The sequence below is a fragment of the Saccostrea cucullata genome, unplaced genomic scaffold (assembly GCF_032062105.1).
Source record: "Saccostrea cucullata isolate Sc308-1 unplaced genomic scaffold, CSIRO_AGI_Scuc_v1 ctg850, whole genome shotgun sequence".
NCBI lineage: Eukaryota > Metazoa > Mollusca > Bivalvia > Ostreida > Ostreidae > Saccostrea > Saccostrea cuccullata.
The window spans coordinates 107,585-129,229 of NW_026941357.1; the positions used below are offsets into that span (position 1 = coordinate 107,585).

Genomic DNA, 21,645 nt, shown 5'->3' on the forward strand with positions numbered 1-21,645 from the left:
TTTTTAGCAATATCAATTTTATGCGAAAGCTGTTTTGAAATCAATTATATTTGACTTCACCGGAACACTGGTCCTATGAAGCCACATGTATACCCCCCCCCCCCCCCCCCCCCCGGAGAGAAAAAAAAATGTTTCCCTCTTTCAGTCTAGCTTTATTATGTTGGCCATATTTTGATATTAAAGCCAGAGCAGTAGACTTTTTGTCCATAGAGTAAATGGATAATTACCAAATTCAATATTTAGACTCATCAATAGACACACAATGAGTAGGAAAATGCCCCCAGCTCCTTTCCATGATGCATGTAAAATAATTAAATTTACATTTACTTTCCTCTTATGTATGGCCTTTCATTTTTTACAGACGTATTAATTTATTATTTTTTTCCCTACATCGACTTCCGATGCTACTTGTCTTGTGATATATAGCCAGAGTAGAAAACTAGAATGGCGCATGCACTAATTGTAAAAAATATTAATTTTCCGTGCTCATGGTTTTGAGCATGCATATTAATAATTTTAGGAAATGCAATCAAACAAAGACACCCGATTTGCATTTTCTATTGTTGTGCAAAAACTGTATGCTATCATTGCAAGACTCCGCAAATACACTGTAAGACACTTAGGCACATCCTTTTTTTTTTAAATTATTGGTAGGGCTTTTTATTGGAAATATATTCATCATAAGGGCGTTTGAATAAAATTTGGCACTGAAAGTTCTAATCTCAATCATATGTATTACTTTTTTATTCTTTTTAATTATTTTCCAATTTTGAATGTCCATTATTTTCATTATTTAATACCTGGTCATTTATCATTATAACAGAAACAATTACTTGATAGACACTGCAAAAATTCACCCCCCCCCCCCCTTTCAAAAAAAAAAGAAGAAAAGAAAGAAATGCATGTAGGTTTTTTACATAATTTATTACTTCAACATTAGAGAAAAAATATAAAGATAATGAAGATATCACAGTACCTCAATGGTTTTATACATAAAACATCAAAGCAAGTAACAAAATACAATGCACAGACTTGGAGAATTGTTGTCTATTTCATCACAGAATAGACCTTAATAATTAAACATGATTTCTCTTCATCAGTAACACAAATTTCTTGGACATCCTTTCAAATATCAGTAGTCACTACCTCCACATATCCATGTTGACTTGAGATTTGAGAATATCTGAATTGTATAACAACTTTAGAATCTCTGAGTTGTAACCCACCATACTATACCATTGAACACTTATGGCCATTCATATTGACATATCTTTTGACATGAATGAATAAAATAAGACATGTAAAGTTTTGACAGTTTAGATTTCAATAGGCTTAGGCACTGGTTTTCTGATATGTCGCATGGTGGATCCCGATTCTGCTGGTTTGAAGGGGGCGTGTTTGCCGTAGGGTCGGGGGATGGGCAGTTCGCTGTCATCGTCAGGGATGTAAGCATTAGGGCGTGGTTCCGCGGTGGTTGTGACTCCGCCCGCTATCTTGTATTGTTCCTCTTCTTCCTCCATCTGCAAATATATTTCAGTATTATCATTAATAAGTGAACTAAGACATTAAAGTAATTTTTTTAATGCATTTAATTGCTTGTAATTTCAAAATAAAATTTTATAAAAAGTTTTTGAATATAATAAAAAATATTAACTTCTAGTAAATAAAAAAACTGCTTTGCAAGACTGATTTATCTATTAAAATGTTCAACTTTGCATCGATTTCAGTTGTTTTTGTTGTTTAAATCTCTCCAAATTCTGTTGAATCTTGGTGTGTGGATTGGACAATTTTTACTATACAATAAAGGCTGTACACATGTACTAATTACTGGTTAATTAACATACCAGTCTGATTTCCTCCTTGTCCCTTGCCCGCCTGTCTTCGTCGCGGAGAATCTTCAGCCATTCTGCCTCCACCTCGTCACTAGGTGGTTCCCCTTTCTCCATACGAATATAGCACTGTTCTAAGTCTGCCTCCTTCTCCTTCAGTTGTTGTTGTAATTTTAAGGCATTGGCTTGATTCATTGAAAGTTCAGACACTAAAGCCATCATTTTACGAGTGGTTTCCTTAATTTTAGCTTGTAATTCATTAACCTGGAATAGAATTTATCAAAATTTTATCATTTTGCAGTGTTATGCAGGATTAAATGCATTTTATATTTATTAATCAAAACCTTCAGTTTCAGAAAGTTTGAAAATTGATCACTGCTATTGGAAAATTTCCCAACCTAATCCAACCCAATATTTTTATTCGGAATATTGCTTAATACATACATATATGTGAGGTGCATTTAAAAAAAATCATTTATTTGGTTTATTAATTATCTATAAGTAAAACAAACATGACAGACCTTCTTGGCAAGTTCTAACGTGTCTTCCTTTCCACCTTCAGCTTTGTTCTTCACTCTGTCCGCCAGTCGATTTACTTGTTCAAATATTAAATCCTTTTCTAGTAAATGTTCCTCCTTTTCTGCTAACCTGGCTTCCAGCTGTAAAAGGTTAACATCAAATCAGATCAATTACTCTCAATTTATATAATTCTTGTAAAAAACTGCAAATTATTTTACCTCTGTATTTAAAGCATACTGTAAACCAACTTTTATTAGCGATGACTTAATTTTGCGATTTACCTGGAATAAACTTGTTCGTGACGATTAATTTTTGTGATCAAGCCTATTTTGATCTGTTGTTAATAGACACAGAGACTTTAAGGACTGGTACTTAGTGAGAAATATTCGTGATGACGAGGCTCTCGCGAACTTCGTGAAAATTTCTTGCACACGAATAAAAGTTGGTTTACAGTATTTTGATTGTATCTGTCCCTCTCAAAAATTTTTCACTTATATGGAGCACCACCACTTGCTGGTGGAGAGCTGCAAATTTAGACCTATACTTGACACTCTGACTGACTGATTTAAAGTTTAAAAAATTTCAAAATTTGAATATCAGGAATCACAATAAATAACAATTGTCTCCCTTACATCTTCTATTTTATCCTGTAGTTTGGCCGGCGGGAGATCCTTTCCCTCCAGATATCGGACGCGACTCTCGTCATATGGATCTTCCAGATGATGTTCCAGTTCCAGCATCCGGTCCTGACACTGCTGTAACTGGATCTGTAACGTCACTAACTCCTCCTCCATCGCCCGCTTATTGGGCAGCTGTTTCCAGAGTAACTCCTGTTTCCTCTTTTCTTCGTTCAGAGCCATTTTGATAAATCTTATCTCTTCCTCTCTGGCCTGAAGCTCCACATTGCCATTTCTTATCATTTGTTCTGTAATAAAAAAAGAATGAAGGTTTATATTATTCTTACTTTCTCCTGTAATCAGTATTTTTTTTCTTGATACATTTTAAACATAATGGTAACTCCCTTTTTATCAGCAGGAAATATATCTTTTTAATAGGTAATCTGCTTGCAAAAATTTCAATCACACAATTAATTCTTTGCTAAAAGATTATTCATGCAAATATAACTCTTCTATTGATTAAAAGATTTTATAGAGCACTACAAAAATGTGAGAAAATTTTGTTTGGCTTATAAATGCAGAAAACAACAGTCATTTAAGGAATGAATTTAATAGCTACCCATTTTATACGGTATAAACTGGGTTGGGGCAGTTTACGCTTTATAAACCGCGAAGTGGTTTATAAAAAAGCGTAAACTTTCTCCTGTAATCAGTTTTTTATACCGTATAAAATGGGTAACTATTAAATTCATTGCTTATAATTTAATTTTCATTCATTTGATGTAAGAAAAAAAGATGATTGTTCTAACAAAATGACTACAATTTGTACAAAATTTGAATGTAACGTCAGGCGGATTATACGTTTTTGAATTAAGTCATTGTGACGTAGGCAACCCATTTTATACGATATGAAGTAATTTTTTTATCCAATCAAATACAGCGTTACAACCAGAATTAAATTATGTAAAAATAAAGTTTCTTGAAATTTAGTGATCTTCAGTTTTCTAATTTTTATGAGCATACTTACCTTCTATATTAACTTTTTCATAAAATATGCAGACTTCTTCCTCTCTCTGAATGAGCCTCAAACCTCTGCAAAATGTGATCAGATGTTTAGAGAAAAATTATAAGGATATATGAGAGACACAATAAAGCAGGTAAATAACTTTATACCATGATCGAAGGTATTTTAAGGGAAATAACTCTTCCTTTTTTTCCAATCAGCAAATAGTTAGAGTAATTAATATCGTCATTTTTTTATGTAAGAACATTTTTTAAAGTAATCAATATGCCCAGTAGTGATTTATTTTTGCAATATAGAATCTAGCTCCATTGTCTGTGCGTATAAAATGCTGAAAATATGAATATATTTTTGAAAAAGGAAAAGAATCTATAGAACTGCCCACAGATTTATGATGATGATTTTTACCTGTCGTTTCTCTTTTTCTCCTCCACTGAGTACCTCTCCCTCAGTTTACTGCTCTCATCCTCTCCCTGGTTCATCATCATGTTCAGTTTAGACAGATCCATCTTCTGCTGCTCCACGGTCGACTTCATCTCGGAGTAAATAGAGTTCTGTTTGGCGACCTCATTACGCAGCCCGTCCCGCATCACTATACTGTGCATGTGTTTTAACCGACGCTTCTGAAGTTCCCTGTTTGATGAAGATTTTTTTTTTTTCAAAGAGTTTAGTTAAATCAACAGTTAAGAATTAATAAGCTTGGAGAAATTTCTTTTATGAAGCTTAAATTGGTCATTATATTGTGATTAATATAAATTCTTTGTTTCCCAAGTGGGTACATGTAACATTAAGGCCAAAATTTTTTTAATCTGTCGTTCTTTTTGAAATTAAGTCATAAAAATTGCATAATTTTAAATTTTACTTGAATCAATAGGGATATGTTATACTGGGACTATGAATATCCATATATGTCTAAATATTACAGAGCAATATGAATACTGACTTGTCTTTCTTGCTGACTTCGGTGCGTAGGATTTCGATCTCGTTCTGTAAGATTTTGATTTTCTCCTTCATCTCGGCCGCTTTCTGTGTGCTAGTCTGGATCAGATTCACACATTTGTTTCTCTCGTTCTTAATCACATCATAAAGCTTGGCAAAGTCCTTCAACCTGTCAATACGAAGTTTATTATGAGTATGTTGCCTCTTTATTCATACTAATACATTTATTTAAAAAAAAAAACAACTGTGTTTGTTATAATGAAACCTCTTCAACAGAAGATAAATATTTCAATTTCAGTATCAACTACTCAAAGATTAATATGTCAATATATGTAATGACAAAATCTGTGATGTCTAGACTGACAGTATATACACTCACTTGATCATCATTTCCTGGTATTTCTTTTTGTGGTCCACTATCTGTAACTCTTTTGTCTTTTTATCCTCCCGAGCTTTGTGGTACCTCATCTCAGCCCTCATAAAATCTCGAGCCTTCTGCTCCCTCTCATCAGCCTAGTGTAATCAATACAGGTAAAGTATAACTTTCAGTTTTATTTTTAAAATCACAGGTACTTGTGAAATTCCTCTTTCTATGCAATTAAAGGGAGATAACAAATACTGGTATATCAAAAATTTATGTACTAAACGGTTATAACAAATACGGATATAAAAAGAAAGACTTGAGTTATGCATTATATCAATAATTTAAAGATAAACTTATGTGGAAAATTATATTTTAAGCTTATATGCGTGCTATTTATTTAAGTTGCACATCTTGAAATCCCTTACTTTGATGGCTGCCAGGCGAGTGAGTTCTACCACCTCTATACGGAGATCACTTTGTTCATACAAAAGATTTTGTTCATCTGCAGCACTCTTCTCAAGCTTCACATGTTCTACTGCTGTCAGGTTGTTCTGTAAAAATAAATGGTAGTTATCATACAAGAAAATTTAACTTAGAATGAATTGAAAAATATAAAATATCAGGGAAGGATATTTAATTGCAAACATTGCAATTAAGAGAAAAACTTTCCATTTTTTCCTTCAAGAACACATAAAAATGACATTCAAACACTCCTGTGACCTACCTGTGTGGCTAGAGCCCTCTTGGTCTGCTCAACTTCTTTGGCCAGATCATCCTTCTTCTTCTGCAAACTTCCATCGTCCTTTGGCATTCCGCTGACTTGTGATACAACTTTTTCTTGAATTGTTTTGGTGTGAGCCAGATTTTCCTCTGCCACTTTCATCTGTAATTCTAGTTTCTTCAGAGCTCTGAGATCTCTCTCCTTTTCTCGACTTTTCCGTGACAAAACATCATGGTTGTTCTTCTTCTCTAACTGTATGTGTCTCAAGTTCATGTCTAATGTTGCTCTGTTGAAAATATATGAGATCATGAAATGCAAGAACAAATATGATATTTAGATTGATAGTTTCACAGATGAAGCATATTTTTCTCAGAATAAGGGTAATTAATTATAACATTTTAAAAAGCCTACTGTTGATTTTACATGTACTAAGTAAACATAATCATTTAAGCTGCACTGAACTTTATAATATCATTTATAGCAGTAAAAAGAAGAGAGCTGAGTGTTGAAGTCTCTTGTATTGACCTTATGCAGTAATGCTCCACTGGAAGCGATGAGGACAGGTAGAAAAAGAATTGTTTTGCTTGAGAAATTTCCAAGAATGTTAAAAAAAATTTTTCTGACCTGTCAGCATTAAGCACGGCTTCCTTGTCCTTGGCGTACTCGTAATCCTTCATCAGTTCCGCAAGTTCCCGTTCCCGCTGTGTCAGTAGATCCTGCTGTTTCTTCAACTCGTTTGTGATCTCGTATCTTTCCTCGTCCATCTCGCGATGTTTCTTCTCCAGCGTCTGTACCATGTCTAGGGCCTCCTGGTACTCGGAGTCCAACGCCCGAACCTTATTCTCAATCTCACTAAAAGATGAAAGAGGAGCAGTATTAATTAAAATATGTTTTTTGAAATTCTTTATTGTATATTGCAAACTTCCAGTCAAATAGACAGACTTTGATGAATTAGAAGAAAAAATCAATTTAATATGCAATGAAAAGGATTAATTTTTTATGGTAAACATATTTATACAATATGGGCATAGTTAGCAATCTATAGATTTTCTGTTTGGCTGTACATGTACTAACATTATTGATAAATTAAATGATTCCTTACTTTTTCTGTCTGACTAGTTTGTCTGCTTCCTTTGCTAGCTGGTTTGGCAGTGTGTTCACCTGAACTAAGTCAGCCTGTTAAAATATATATTAAACATGATATCAATCCATTGCTAAACCCTGTCTACAATGTACATGTAAATGTTTTCTAAACAGCAGGAAAAAATCACACGAATTAAAGAAATCATGATATTTGATAAAAAAAAAAAATATCTAATCTACTCAGTATATTTAATTTCTCATTCTCTTAGTAATATTTCCATGTAATATAACAGAGTAACACTAAAAATGTTAATCTTTTTCTAGCCGTACCTTAAGTTTCTCCATTTCATCCTGGGCCTTCTCTAGTTCCTTTGCCTCCAGGAGATTTTCCCGTTTTGTGTTTTCTACGTCCTCCTTCAGTGTTTTTGACTCCAGCTGACGATTATTGATTTCTTTCTTCAGTTCCTCACAGGCGGCCTGTAACTCTTTGATTTTTTTCTCTATCTCCTGAAATAATAATCCAGTTGTGATTAAAATATGTTTCTCATTTTCAAAAAGTGACAAAAGAATATGCTTTTGAACAGGTATGCTAAAAAATATCCTACCCCTTGCTTGGGCATCCTTGCATATTCTCTTTCCATAATTTTCTTCTCTTCTGTAAGACTAAAAAGAAAGGAAAATATAGTGAAATTTAATAGAAAATGCATTACTGATTTATAAAGAGAATTAAATAACAGTATGCTAAGAGAAATATTTAATGCTAATGTAATCAAAGGTATCAATTTCATTGTGTTGAATTTCCAAGCAAAGTCAATTGCAAAGATTTACAACATGTTTCTTTCCAGGGTAATGATTACATGTAATTAATTCAAAAACATCCTTATTTGACATTTGAATTATTTGATGTCAGTGAAGCTTACATTTCTAGCCTGTATTCCACCTGGTACTTCCTGTCCTCAGCTTTTTCGGTCTCATTCCTGAACTTAAGGTACTGCTCCCTTAGTTTGGTGACTTCATTAGCGTTAGAGCCAGCGGGAAAGTTATCTCCCTTCTCCAGCTCACTCCGCTGTTTCTCTAGCGTCACTGTGAACTCTTTTGCCTTTTTCAGTAAATCAGTTTCACTTTCTCTAGTTCTGGAAAGGGAAAAAAACTGAATGTTAAAAAGTTCTCCGATAATTTTTTTTTTTTTTTAGAATTTTTTAAGTTGAGTTAGAATTATAGTTTTCAAAGCTTGCTTTTTTTAGAGTGTCATGAAGTTCTGAATTTTAAAAAAAAATTTCCTCTTGAGTTAGAGGTATTTATTATAACTTACTTTTTCAGAGTGTCATGAAGTTCTGTGTATTTGGATTTCAGAAGAGCCACTTTTGTCCCTGTCAGTTTGCCCTCTTGAAAAAGCTGAAGAGAAAAAAAAATGATGACAAATTTTTCTCAAACTATTTTAACTTTAACATTCTATTCTAATGCTAGATTTAAAAAGATAGACTCTCAGCAATTCATTGTTCAGATTATGCATTGAATATCATACAATTTGTTAATGTAAGATTCTGAAATAAAGTACTTGCAATAAAATTAACATAAAAAATGGTTCCAAACTGAAAGCTACATATAATCATGATAATGAAACACAGACCTCCTCTAGACACTGGAAGGCGGGGCTGGCTGACACCTCCACCTGGCTCTCCTCCTGCTGTATGACCTTGGGAGGAAGAGCGCTGATAGCGGGGGCATACTTCAGTGGCTCTTCTTCTTCCTCCTCCTTCTCCCTCCCATCTTCACTCTCAATGTCACTCATCTGAAAATTTAGCAAATTATTCAAAATCAATCTGTTGTCCTTAATGTGCATTCAAATTTGTTAGTGATTTCGTAAATATTATCTGGAATATTTTCTGGAGAAAAAAATCACTTTAAAATTTGGTTCAAAGAAATTAAATGTTTTGAAATCATAAAAATATTTTAGATCCTGACCAATAAATTTTTGTCAATGAATAATAAATGAATAAAAGAGTGATTGTCAATTTTCCATACATCAATAAATAGATTAGAATGCAGTAGTCTACGATATTTTTTTTTCAGAAAATCCTTAATAAGTCAAATAATTCAAATGTGCATTCTATTAAAAATGATGCCTTGATCTTTTGCAAGTCATACTCAAAGAAATACATTAATATATAAAAATAAAATACTCTTCCATAGTGGGAAAGCTACAGAAATATACAAATCACTTACACTAAGCTAGAAATTCACAAACATTGTCATGTCAATTCCTGTGACAGTCAATGTTTCTCCGAGACAGAATCATTAAGTATGCACCTACTCACTTCTTTACCTCAGGATATTGTTTTGCATGATTAAGTTGTGTTCAAGTCCTTTTTTTAAACTGATATCCATGACACTAATCATGTTTACTGTTGGAACTGCACTTACAATAAAAAATTGTGCACATTTTTTCTCCTATCATACCCTATTTCGTTTACTGAAAATCTTTTCATTTCCTTATATCGCAAATTAACATGATTAAATTTCTTTTATCTTCCAGACCAGTTAAAGCCTCAAGAATAAATGAAACAAATATAAACAGCTCTGTTTTCAATACACTCATCAAATATGCATTTTTGCAGCAAAGCAATGCATCCTAAATGCTCATCTTAAAAAAAATGTGCAAAAAGGGGAAACTTCTGTACGATGCTAAAAAGATAAAATCAGACCGTTTTTTATTATTAAAAAAGTTATCAAAATGATAACCATAATAATCAAAAACACATATAAAATGACTCTTTTATACATCTTATGTATGATTGCATAGTTTTAATGAAATACTATAGTAGTTGACAAATTTTGTGATGATGACATTCATTTGAGTTATCACCAGAAGAGTATAAAAGACTGTCGTCACCAAACACAGACGCTTGCATCGTGTTTCGTATGTTTTATGCATCCTCCTGACAAAGTGAGGCTGACCCAAGTAATTGATCGTCGATTAAAACCTTTTTATGTAGCAGTTTCCTGGGATTCATTACACACGTAAAACTATACCTTTGTTCCCTGTTATTGGATGTTATTCCCTATGCAGATATCGCGTGTAAATGGACAGCCTAAGCGTTAAAATTAAGCCATAACATAAAATATGCATGAATTCCGCTTAGCGGATATAAACATGATTGTTTCTATGGCAGCTGCGCATGTGCGACTTGTTTTCGTTATCCATAGTCGTAAAACTTGTATAATTATTTTCGCAATAATAATGCATATAAGATTTTTGATGTAAGGGATATATCAATGTTAAACTTCAGTCTCATTTTATCTTTTATAGAAATTGCCATAGTCGTAATCAAAAGCATTTCTGGTAATCATTAATCATGGTTTTTCCAAAGCTTTAAATTGACCTTAAACTCTGAGTGTGACTAAAATGGGTAGCGAAACCCGGGCCGGGCCGGGAATTTCAAAACTGAGAGCCGGGATTTTGATAATTACGAGATAAATACTCATTCTTTCTTCATGAAATTTACAGATATAGTTTATAAGTATAGGTTTTGCCTTCGCTGAGAATTTTAAGTCAAAATGTTTTGATTTTCGATGATTATCGCCGATTGTCCTTTTCCAGGTGACTAAAATGGGTAGCAAGCCCGGTTTACTCATTTTGGCGATTTTAAGCTTAATGCATCGAAAGTGTTTGTGATATTTGCATTTAATGGTTGTTTATTAAATTCAAATAGTTTAATTGTTCAATCATTATGAAATTAAATGTCAATTATGAGGGTTTTTGTCATTTTTCATAGACCCGGGACAGGTCAAAACCGGACGCGTTTGCCCGGGACAAATTATATAATTCCGGATTGCCAGAGAAAGAATGTAGATTTTTTTCAGTCCCTGACCGAGATACATCTAAGAAATAAATTGGAAAAAATTAATATAAATTTTCAAAGAAGAAAAGAGTTATTTAGATCAAATTATATGTCATTATCTGATAAGTATTTCGGAAATAAAAGGTTTTTCCCGGGTGAACGTATCCGGTTTTGACCAATCCCGGGTACACAAAAAATGCGTGTATTTTCAATAATCGTGATTTATTATTGCAACAGTTAAATGTTTTAGGTAGGTTAGGTTCAATTTCAAAGACCCAAATGAAATAATTGTAAATATGCTGCCGAAATTAAGTTTAAATCGCCAAAATGAGTAATCCGGGCTCGCTACCCATTTTAGTCACTTGGAAAAGGACAATCGGTGATAATCATTTAAAAACACAACATTTTGACCTAAAACTTTCAGCGAAGGCCAATCCTAGAATAATAAACTATATCCGTAAATTTCATGAAGAAAGAATGAGTATTTATTACGAGATTATCAAAAACCCGGTTTTCGTTATCGAAAATCCCGGCCCGGCCCGGGTTTCGCTACCCATTTTAGTCACACTCTTAAACTCTTCCTAACGTTAAGCGTTTAAAGGACATCGTTTATTTCAGCGTGGTGTGTTTCGTCTTGTCATATTTTGTTTAACCGGCAACAACAAAAATGAAGATTGAAGAGGTTAAAAGCACGACAAAAACCCAGAGGATAGCTTCCCACAGTCACATAAAGGGTCTAGGACTTGATGAGAATGGCTATGCAATTCAATCCGCGGCCGGTTTGGTTGGACAAGAACTTGCTAGAGAGGTATCCAATCAAACTTTGTTTATTTCTAGATGTTTCCAACAAGATTATTGCGAATACTAGACTTCTGTTTAAAATAAAATCCTGAATTATTCACAAAGTTGGTAAAAACAGATATAGTCATGTCTATCCCATTAAACTGCCTACACAATAAAAACTGAAAAGTATTTTTTCCACCATCTCTCCAAATTTGTATGTTTATGGAAACTAAAGATTTATGCCAATTAAATGAATCTATTTATACATTGATTTAATCTTCTACTATATATGTATACAAAACACCATGAAAAAGTAAACACTTAGAAATAGTATCTTGGATCCTTCCATAAGATACTAATCCCAAATTAGTCCGAAATATGCGCCGTTTTACGGCTTTTTCGATTTTGATATTTTATGAGCCAGGAAAACCTCAGAGCCGACGCCATAATGAAAACTGGAAAGTATGCCATCTCCAACCGGAGCCTATTTCCGATACTTGTGAACTGAATTTTAAAAATGTAAAATTTACAACTTATCAATAACACAATGCCTTTAGTACTCACCAATATCGATGGAAAGAAAATAAAACTCCATATTTCAATCAGATCTTGCAAAATTTTAAAATGCAAGAAATAAAAAAAAAATTTGACGGTATCATATATATTTTCACCAGACTATATATTTCGTAAACTAGCAAATAAAAAGGATGTTGGCGAGTACTAAAAGCATTGTACCAAATGAATGATAAGTTGCGGTTTGAGCATTTAAATCAGTTTGCATGTATGGCCTCCAGGTGGAGGTGGCAATTTTCCAGTTTTCATAATGGTGCTGGTTCTGACATTTTCCTGGCAGGTAAAATATCAAAATTGCAAAAAGGCCTGGAAAACATCAGATATCATATTTTGGACTACCCCCACATGATGCAAAGAGATGCTTGCACTGTGAGCTGTAGCCACAACACCTGGGCAAAAAGATAATTCATACTTGCATATTGATCCAAATAAAAAATTTTCTGCAGTTATTTCTGGACCAACAATGCACCAATTATTAAGAATAACACCAAAAACTCAACAAAAAATAAATGGCCTTGATTTACAAATAAATTGTAAATAAAAATATCATTAAAATCTGAACTGTTCAGGCTTTGGACTGGTAAAGTCTGAAATTTCTCTTGATTTAGGCATTGCTTTAAGAGCTCACAGTGGCGAGTGCAGCTCACTGCACTTGCTATCACTTTAAAAGTGGGTTCAAAGCAAAACGGAAATATTATACCTCCCCTTCCCTGCACCTATATTTTCAAACACATACTATACAATAAAAAAAAATAATTCTATTGACTATACTATTACATTGTATATTTGCATGTATCATGTGTATCATACTTATTCTGTTGATGCTCTTTTGTTTTAAGGCAGCAGGTGTCGTGGTTGAATTGATCAAGTCAAAGAAGATGGCAGGTAGAGCCATGCTTTTAGCTGGACCACCAGGAACGGGAAAGGTAGGAATAGAAAAACCTCAGCATTTCTCTTCTTAATGAGTTTACATTTTTGAAATTACCTCTCAGATATACATTTTCTGTGTATATTTTCTAAAGTTTAAAGTCACTGGTGATAAAAGAACTGGGACATTCATTATGTCTTTCTTTTGAAATATGATCCAGAAAGAAAATCTTTGAGAAATTTTAAGCTAATCATTTGAACATACAAATTTTACAAAATTTTAGGATAAAAGGAATAGTTCATGCTTTGGACATTTTGAACACAAAAAATCGTTACTTTGTGCTGATTATTACTTAAGTCTTTGTTTTCAGACTTGTAATTTTGAGGTATTGCATCATGTAGAATTAATGTACATATTGTACGTAGCCTGATAACCTCATGACCTTAATGTTGTAGACGGCCCTTGCTCTGGCCATCGCTCAGGAACTGGGAACAAAGGTGCCCTTCTGTCCAATGGTAGGCAGCGAGGTGTACTCCTCAGAAATCAAGAAGACAGAGGTTCTGATGGAGAATTTCCGCCGCGCCATCGGACTGAGGATCAAAGAGACCAAGGAGGTTTACGAGGGAGAGGTGTCAGAACTGACCCCCGTAGAAACAGAGAACCCCATGGGAGGTAATTCAAAAATAATGCCATTTAGGTCTTTTGTTTGCCCTCTCCCGACTCATAGTAGAAATATTGGGTTGGTAGGTAGGTGGAAAATTATTTTTCCAAAAAAATGTTAACATATTATTAAATTTATTGAGGGAATAATAGGATGAAAAAGGAAAAAACAAGTTTCTTGGAATGTAAACAAGAGGTACTGTGAGCAACGAGCTCACTAAATGATACCCCCTGCCTCCCCTATAAATATAATGGCAGTGTCCATGTTTTGCTATGGGAAATCCAAAATATGTGTCAGATCAAAAAGTACTTGCTCAAGCTTTGTTACATGTATCTATCTTTTGGAAGATCTCTTGCCCTCTCTATATTGTTTTACGGTAATGTGTAAAGAGTAATAACTCATGGTTTCAATGTACTAACCTCACATCATAGGTAAGGATATAATAACAGTGTCCATGTTTTGCTACAGGAACCCAAAGTATATGTCGGATCAAAAAGTAAAGGAGGTGCACAATGGCTTTATGTAATAAAGATTCTCTGAAAATCTCATCAAATTTCATACAGTGGTATAAGAGGAGTTGTGGATATATGGGATGGGTACACCAAAGCTTAACAGATGACTGACGTACATCCCCATTACATTATTATTATGATTACTATATACCCTCCTGCTTTTCAAGTGGGGGTTATATAAAGGTTTTAAGTCATGCCAAATACAGCTAGTCAACTGGGAGAGGACAATAAAGCAATTATTTGAAGATAGCCCTATGTAAATATTTTTATTGGAATATCATTATAGTACATAATAAGTGACATCATGTAAGATTTAATTTTCTATATATTATATTTTTTTGGCAGGCTATGGAAAGACAGTCAGCCATGTTGTAATTGGGTTAAAAACAGCCAAGGGAACAAAACAGCTGAAGCTTGATCCATCTATTTATGAAAGCTTACAGAAAGAGAAAGTAGAAGTAGGGGATGTGATATACATAGAGGCCAACAGTGGAGCAGTCAAGGTAAAGCCAGGAGACTGAGTTTGTTTTTATCTTGTCAATAAACGTAAAGGTCAAGGGTGTGATCAAATTATAAAAGTTACTGCATGATGAAATTAATCTGAATATGATTTCACGGGAAATTTTATCTTTTGTTTTTTTTAAGGAAGACACTTGTCTGATGATACTTTGAAAATCTCTGTAAAATATTTTTTCTCGACAGAGACAAGGTCGATCAGACAGCTATGCCACAGAGTACGATCTGGAGGCAGAGGAATATGTCCCCCTCCCTAAAGGGGACGTCCACAAAAAGAAAGAGGTCATACAGGATGTCACGCTCCATGACCTTGACATTGCTAATGCCCGACCTCAGGTAACGTTGATATCAAGTTTACTCTTTGTACATTTACATGTATGCATGTACCAGTAATTGAGAATGGCTCAAAACCTGATCCAAACATTACCATGGTACTTTATACAGGGTTATTTTCGCCCTGTGTTATTTTCACTCTCTTGAACTTGTGAACAATTTTGTCCCATTTTAAATTCGCCCAGTCATAGTTCTGTTTAAGAAATTATGCTGTGTAATTTGAATTCGCTCCGTTTTAAATTCACCCAATCAAGGAGAGGGCGAAAGGGGTGAAAATAAAACGGAGGCGAAAATTTCCCTGTATACAGTAATTCTTTCAGGTAGTATATGATATTTCAAGTTTTATAGGTATAAGATATGGAACTTACCAACTATTGTAATAAATATATGTGTGTGAATATACTCAATCTGTGAAGTATCTGTTTCTTTTATAGGGAGGACAAGACATTATGTCAATGATGGGTCAGTTAATGAAACCAAAGAAAACAGAAATCACAGGTAACCATTTTGTCACTTTTTTATAATTTAATTGAATCATCCTCTTTTCTGAACTGTTCCCAAATAAATTGTAGGGATTAAGATTTTAAAAAAAATTACTTTAAAATTTTAAACAGCTAACACCTCTCAATTTTTTTTTATTGAAAACCAGCACTACAAAATCTGACACATCATAAATCATAACCTTATAAATGATTCCTGGATTAATCAAACTTGTTGTATAATTCCACAATGCTTTGTGTATATCCCTAAGACTTCAGCTAGAAAAGGGAGTCCAGCTATATGATTATATATTTCTTTACTGTAACATGTCTTTTCAGACAAGCTGCGAAAGGAGATCAATAAGGTTGTGAACAAGTACATTGATCAGGGTATTGCTGAACTGGTGCCGGGTGTTCTGTTCATTGACGAGGTTCACATGTTGGACATTGAATGTTTTACCTACCTCCACAGAGCCCTGGAGTCCACCATAGCACCTATTGTGATATTCGCCACCAACCGCGGAAAGTGTACCATCAAGTAAGGCTCATTTAATAGAGTAACTGCTTATTTTGTGTTAATCAAATACAACCTGGGCATATTTTTGGTCCTTGTTCAGTCACGTTTCTGCTGGGATCAATTAAAATTATTTTAAAAAGTTCTACCAAAACATTGTATTTAATAAAGATAATTAAAAATATAATTATTTTAGTAAAAAGTAACAAAGTTTAACTTACATATAGGTTTTAAAAATGGTCAAACAGTGTTCATTGAAGACTTATCTCTCCTTTAGATCCTTTTGTATGCTTAAATACATAATTGATATTTTTGGTCTCATGACAGAGGAACAGAGGATGTTGTAGCCCCCCATGGTATCCCCCTGGATTTGTTAGACAGGGTGATGATCATCAGAACATTACCATACTCACAAGAGGAAATGGTACAGGTATGTCACTTTAGGACAATGGCAGACACCATTTGTACAAGTAACAGTCGACTTGTCTTATTTTAATTTGTATTCTCTGTAGTATTTATTCTGAACTGTTGAAATTTGTTTAAAGTTCTTCTACTTTAATCATGTTCCAAAGATGAATTTTGCTAATGTCATCCTCTAAGGTTTAACTTTTTCTCCAATACATGTATGTACAAGAAGATATTAAATTCATGTACAGTAAGTTGAACTTCGTTATCTCGAACTCCAATATCTTGAATACCATGGATATGTTGAAGTGATTTGGAAGTCCCAACCACATATTCTTTAAGTATTTTTCCTTGGATATCTCGAATCCTTGGATATCTCAAAGTTTTTTCTCAGTCCCATCAGGTTCGAGATAACAAAGTTTGACTGTATATATTGGACAAAATGACTGAATTGATTTTCTTTGCAGATCCTAAAAATCCGATCTCAGACAGAGGGAATCCAGATAGATGATGAGTCCTTGTCACAGCTGGGACAGATCGGTGTTCAAACAACGTTAAGGTATTCCTCTACTCTGTATACTGTAAATCATGTTTTATTTGCAAGAACTTTAATTTAGTGTAATTACAAAACGATTTGCTCATGAAAATTTAATTCCCGCTTCTATTTGCATATGCAAAGATTTTATAGCATCAAATTTTCTTCACGAAAATTGTGTCTCACTTATAAGAACCAAATTGCAATCTCGCAAAACTAGGGTCTCGTAAATCTGGTGATCTACAGTAGTATGATATCACAACTAAATCCACCTAAAACATAAAACTACTTGCATCTTGAAGAGCAGTAAATTTTTTCTTGTTGGATCTAAATACAAAACCTCTTTAAACACTCTCTGTTTTACTTTTACAGATACTCTGTACAGCTTCTGACACCAGGAAATCTTCTGGCCAAGATCAACGGAAAGGACGCCATTTCTACAGAGGAGATCGAGGAAATTAACAAACTGTTTTATGATGCTAAATCTTCAGCTAAAATTCTGGCAGAACAAGAAGACAAATATATGAAGTGAAATCTGTGTGTTCAAAAAAGAATGACAAAAAAGAAAAAAGTGATAGATTGTGAACCTGTTGACTCCGTGACTGATGTTGACATTGCAGCAATGCCCTAGCGTTGTCTCATAGGAAGAAATCTCACCTCATGTTGCATTTCCGCATCAGTTGTTATATTTCTCTTCATATGTACATTTACATACAGCTCCATTAAACTTATTGAAAACAGAAACTTGTCTGATTCAATTTCAACCTTTCCTCCTGCTTTTGAAACATCTATTATTCCCTGTACCCTCTAAGACATGATGCTCATAGTATATATAGAACTAAAAATTACATGTATATGTATTTACAACTACAGGCAAATGAGAAAAATCTTAATTTTTTTTATGTATTGAACAAACCATATGCTTTATGATATACTGTAGTTGGTTATGCCAAATTGATTTTTTTACAAGCATAATGTATCGTTCTTATGGGCATAATATGGAGTACGCTTGCTATATGTAGAACTTCTCATGGGAATACGAATAAACAAACTGCCTATACATGGTGACATATTTTTCTCCATCATCTATTGTCAGGGCTGTCAAACTTTCCACCTGGAATGGATAAGCTTTTACCTCCAATTAGCATGCTTTTTATATGTCTTCGAATTTCAACTTTGAGATTGGGCACAAATTGTTTAGTTTATAGGGCTGGGTATTGGCCCGAGATTTCGTATTTCGATATAACTGTATTGGGATATGTATTGCAATATCGTTAATGTAATTTAAATGGCATTTTCTTTCTATATTTACTTTAATTTACATGCAGAATGTACATAACTATCAATGCGGGAAAAAAATCTTGTTGATTTCATTTAAGTTTTGCTCTGAAATGTTCCCACAAAACAACTTCCTTACTGTTTGGCTTCATTACAAACTTTCATATTCATTTCTATATTTAATGAAAAAATTCCTAAATTTAAGCAAATTGCCAATACATGTATATCGATATTACAAAATCGTATTTCGATATGATATTTTTCGTCATTGTATTGCAATATATTGAAATATCGAATTATTGTCCAGCCCTATTAGTTTACACCTACAATCACTCAGAAAGTACAATTCTGAAAGTTATCAGGATACTAGCTAGTGATCTCGAATCAAGCCCATATTTCTGTTATACACAATACATGTACTCTTACCTCATTTATGGATACCACAATGAAATTATGACCTTGTTCTTAGAATTTAGTTTTTTTTCTCTCAACACATGCATCACTTGAAGTATGTATCGAACAGAAATGCAGTTGCAAAATGATACCTAATTAAATGATGTTGGAGCGTATTGCTTTGATTCTGGGACCCTCAAATAATATAGTGCCCATACTGTCAGTAGAGAAATCCAACTTTGACCCTCTCCCCTAAAAAGCAGGGATCACTAGGCAAGTTCATTTGGTCACCTCCAAATCTTTCGAGGAAAATTGAAAGAGTTGTGGCGTTTTATATACCATGCTTACAACATTTATTATAGTGTCATCATTACTTAGCCTTGACCTTTCATGAAAGTTACTGTACTGCAAAAAAGTCTGATGTAAAGATGTCATCTTATTACCAGTAGATACCGTTTTAACTTGAATCAGACGGAATAATATTTGGGGGATCAATATATAAATGGATACTACATAATTATGTGTAGGCTGATTATACATGTATGCAGTCATTCTTGCTTACCTAAATATAAACAATCAAAAACAATTTTTTTCCTCCATTTTTATTTTTCTTTCTCACATTTTGTAACATATAAAAAATCCTATAATGAAACACACTTATTCACTTCATTCTTACAGACATCACCTACCATTGTTACAACAACAATGAAGAACCATTACCACTTATTAAGCATTCGGTGAGAAATCAGACTCCTCGGCCTAACGATGAGCTTTTCTAGAAAACTGAGTGAAAGCTTTCTTGCAACATGCTTATTTTATCAACAACCTTTTCCATTTTTCCTCTACATCTTGAATCATATAACTTATTTAGTTTTTTTTTACTATCAAAAATTATAAATATGGTCATAAATACATAAGTAGATATGACTGTCTTCTTCTATATACAATTCAAACAAAAATAAATACAGCTGTTCAAAATATAAACAATTTTTTAAAGTTATTTTGTTTTAAATGATGTACATATTAAAGAGTTCAATCATTTCATCTTCACTTAATATCAAAGGGAAGCAATATGACAGTTTATGTATTTTAAAACCTTTATAATGAATTGTCCTGTTTGTTGAATGAAAAGGCTGATGGAGAAATGATATATGTCTTTAAAGTCTAGTTTTTGTTTAAAATAATAGTGTGCTCATTCCACCCATTTCACTCTGTTCTTTAACGAAGATTTCAAAATACTGGTAAATAATGGTAACAGCTAACAAAATACCAGTTCCACTTCCAATAGCCCCTGTAAAAGAAAAACAAGTATGAAAATAATTTTTTTAAAGTTTCATTGTCATATGTTTTTAGCATTTATTTTCAATGAAATAATTTCATCTAAGTTATCCCCCTTATGTAACCACAACTTATTCAGAACATTTTTAGAAAGTGTTCATGTTTTAAAAAAATGTCAACGGTTGTTAGTTTTGATTTGACCCTCTGTTCTCAATCAACTTGCCCTGTTCACCTAAATATTAAAGTTTTTTTTTTATCTTTAAATTAAAACCAACCAATTGTGAAAAAAAAGTTGTATCCAATGTTAAAACACCTATATGTATATACTGCATATCTTAGAAGCAGATATTTTCTCTGTATTGCGATAATAAATACATGTGGGGTGATAAATACTCAGCAATGACATACCTAAGAAATCGGCTAAGACTGAGAGAGCTCCGATACAGAGACCACCAAAAGCTGCGGCGGTGGGGATGTAACGGTTTAACTCATGAATCATAGACTGTTCTCTGTGTCCTCTCATCACCATCTGCTGTTCCTTCAGTTGTTTAGCAACCTAAAATATAAAGGATATCAGTTTATCTCAACATTTTCTCATCAACTTCAAAGACTATACATATGTGTAACTGACATGATTTTCCTAAACTTGTCCAAAGAATGAATTGTATCATATTTTTAAAAATCTTTTAGTTCCCATTTATAACGTGACGTTGATATTTCTTGTTCTAAGATTACATCTCTTCTTTGCTGATACTACTTACATCCTTTGCGCTTGAGCCAGACACATCAATCCAGGTCTTGGAGAAGAAAGCACAAGATCCCAACATGAAGATCATGTACAGTACTGCGTGAATGGGGTCCTCCACCACGTGGGATAGAGTCTCTGGGGGAGACAGATAGTAACAGAGACCCCCGATAGGGTAGGAACGGGCCGGTCCACCACCCCCAACATCCTGTCACAGGTAAAACACATTATTTAGATAAATAGGAATGATTCTGTTGCTCTAGTCTCCGGGTATTTCAAGCTTACATGTTGAATATTTGTTAAAGAATATAAGTTTATGAACTAAAAATGAATGATATTAGGAAATTGCTCTAAAATTTACAATTTTACTCTCAGAGGATATTTCACGTTTATTACTTTTTATCTAGTTTTAAAGAAATGACTTATAAATGAATGTTCTGCGTTGAGAATGAAAAATTTATTTCGCTGTTCAATTCGCAATTCAAACTTTGAATGAAAAAGTTACTTACAGCCCACACTCCGAGTAAATTAATCAAGAAATTTCCACTAAACTTTGTTGCCAAAATCTGCAAAACAAATAAAATCCATATTCATTATCTAAATTTAGCATAACAAGACAGATCATGATGTACGCATATTTTTTTAACGACTCGAACAGGTTAATTTTTAGATTTTTCAAACTGACTGACCTGTGAGATAAGATAGAGATTTGATACAAGGGCAGATTGGAGAATGATGGGAATATTGGAGGTATAGAAGAGTTTGATTGGATAAGAGCTGTACTGTCCCCTGTAGCGGGCTGATTTGATTGGAAGGTCGACACGGAAGCCCTGAAGG

General features: G+C 33.6%; 3 protein-coding genes across 3 annotated transcripts; 1 reads left to right on the forward strand and 2 right to left on the reverse strand.

Moving 5' to 3' along the window:
• Positions 1 to 916: 916 nt before the first annotated feature.
• Positions 917 to 10,267, reverse strand: LOC134257675 (coiled-coil domain-containing protein 146-like). The gene is made up of 18 exons (XM_062740265.1): positions 10,127 to 10,267; positions 8,724 to 8,885; positions 8,406 to 8,488; positions 8,014 to 8,226; positions 7,699 to 7,756; positions 7,424 to 7,600; positions 7,113 to 7,186; positions 6,635 to 6,862; positions 6,014 to 6,296; positions 5,715 to 5,840; positions 5,305 to 5,438; positions 4,930 to 5,094; positions 4,395 to 4,619; positions 3,993 to 4,057; positions 2,981 to 3,273; positions 2,351 to 2,488; positions 1,845 to 2,093; positions 917 to 1,520 (listed from the first exon to the last, which is right to left on the reverse strand). Exons 2-18 carry the CDS (start codon positions 8,883 to 8,885, stop codon positions 1,317 to 1,319), a joined length of 2,877 nt encoding a protein of 958 aa, XP_062596249.1. The 5' UTR covers positions 10,127 to 10,267; the 3' UTR covers positions 917 to 1,316.
• A 1,246-nt stretch (positions 10,268 to 11,513) lies between these two features.
• On the forward strand, positions 11,514 to 18,176 carry LOC134257673 (ruvB-like 1). The gene is made up of 10 exons (XM_062740262.1): positions 11,514 to 11,743; positions 13,131 to 13,217; positions 13,615 to 13,831; positions 14,678 to 14,835; positions 15,035 to 15,184; positions 15,616 to 15,679; positions 16,000 to 16,198; positions 16,502 to 16,604; positions 17,047 to 17,138; positions 17,487 to 18,176. The coding sequence occupies exons 1-10, from the start codon at positions 11,603 to 11,605 to the stop codon at positions 17,644 to 17,646; spliced, it is 1,371 nt and encodes a 456-aa protein (XP_062596246.1). The 5' UTR covers positions 11,514 to 11,602; the 3' UTR covers positions 17,647 to 18,176.
• A 1,190-nt stretch (positions 18,177 to 19,366) lies between these two features.
• On the reverse strand, positions 19,367 to 21,641 carry LOC134257680 (protein transport protein Sec61 subunit alpha; the record flags this gene model as incomplete). Its single annotated transcript, XM_062740272.1, has 5 exons — positions 19,367 to 20,076; positions 20,472 to 20,619; positions 20,825 to 21,016; positions 21,318 to 21,374; positions 21,498 to 21,641. Coding segments are annotated over 5 exons (657 nt in total), but the record flags the coding sequence as incomplete, so codon positions are not given.
• Between the last annotated feature and the right edge of the window lie 4 nt (positions 21,642 to 21,645).

Bases quoted from the DNA above. Each gene is read 5' to 3' on its own strand.
- LOC134257675 (XM_062740265.1), bottom strand. From the start codon at position 8,885: ATGAGTGACATTGAGAGTGAAGATGGGAGGGAGAAGGAGGAGGAAGAA. The intron at 6,863-7,112 runs GTAAGGAATCAT...TTCATCTTTTAG, and splicing joins AAACTAGTCAGACAGAAAAA to TGAGATTGAGAATAAGGTTC. The intron at 2,489-2,980 runs GTAAGGGAGACA...AACCTTTTACAG, and splicing joins TACAGGATAAAATAGAAGAT to CTGGAAGCCAGGTTAGCAGA.
- LOC134257673 (XM_062740262.1), top strand. From the start codon at position 11,603: ATGAAGATTGAAGAGGTTAAAAGCACGACAAAAACCCAGAGGATAGCT. The intron at 11,744-13,130 runs GTATCCAATCAA...TTTTGTTTTAAG, and splicing joins GACAAGAACTTGCTAGAGAG to GCAGCAGGTGTCGTGGTTGA. The intron at 16,199-16,501 runs GTAAGGCTCATT...GTCTCATGACAG, and splicing joins CGCGGAAAGTGTACCATCAA to AGGAACAGAGGATGTTGTAG.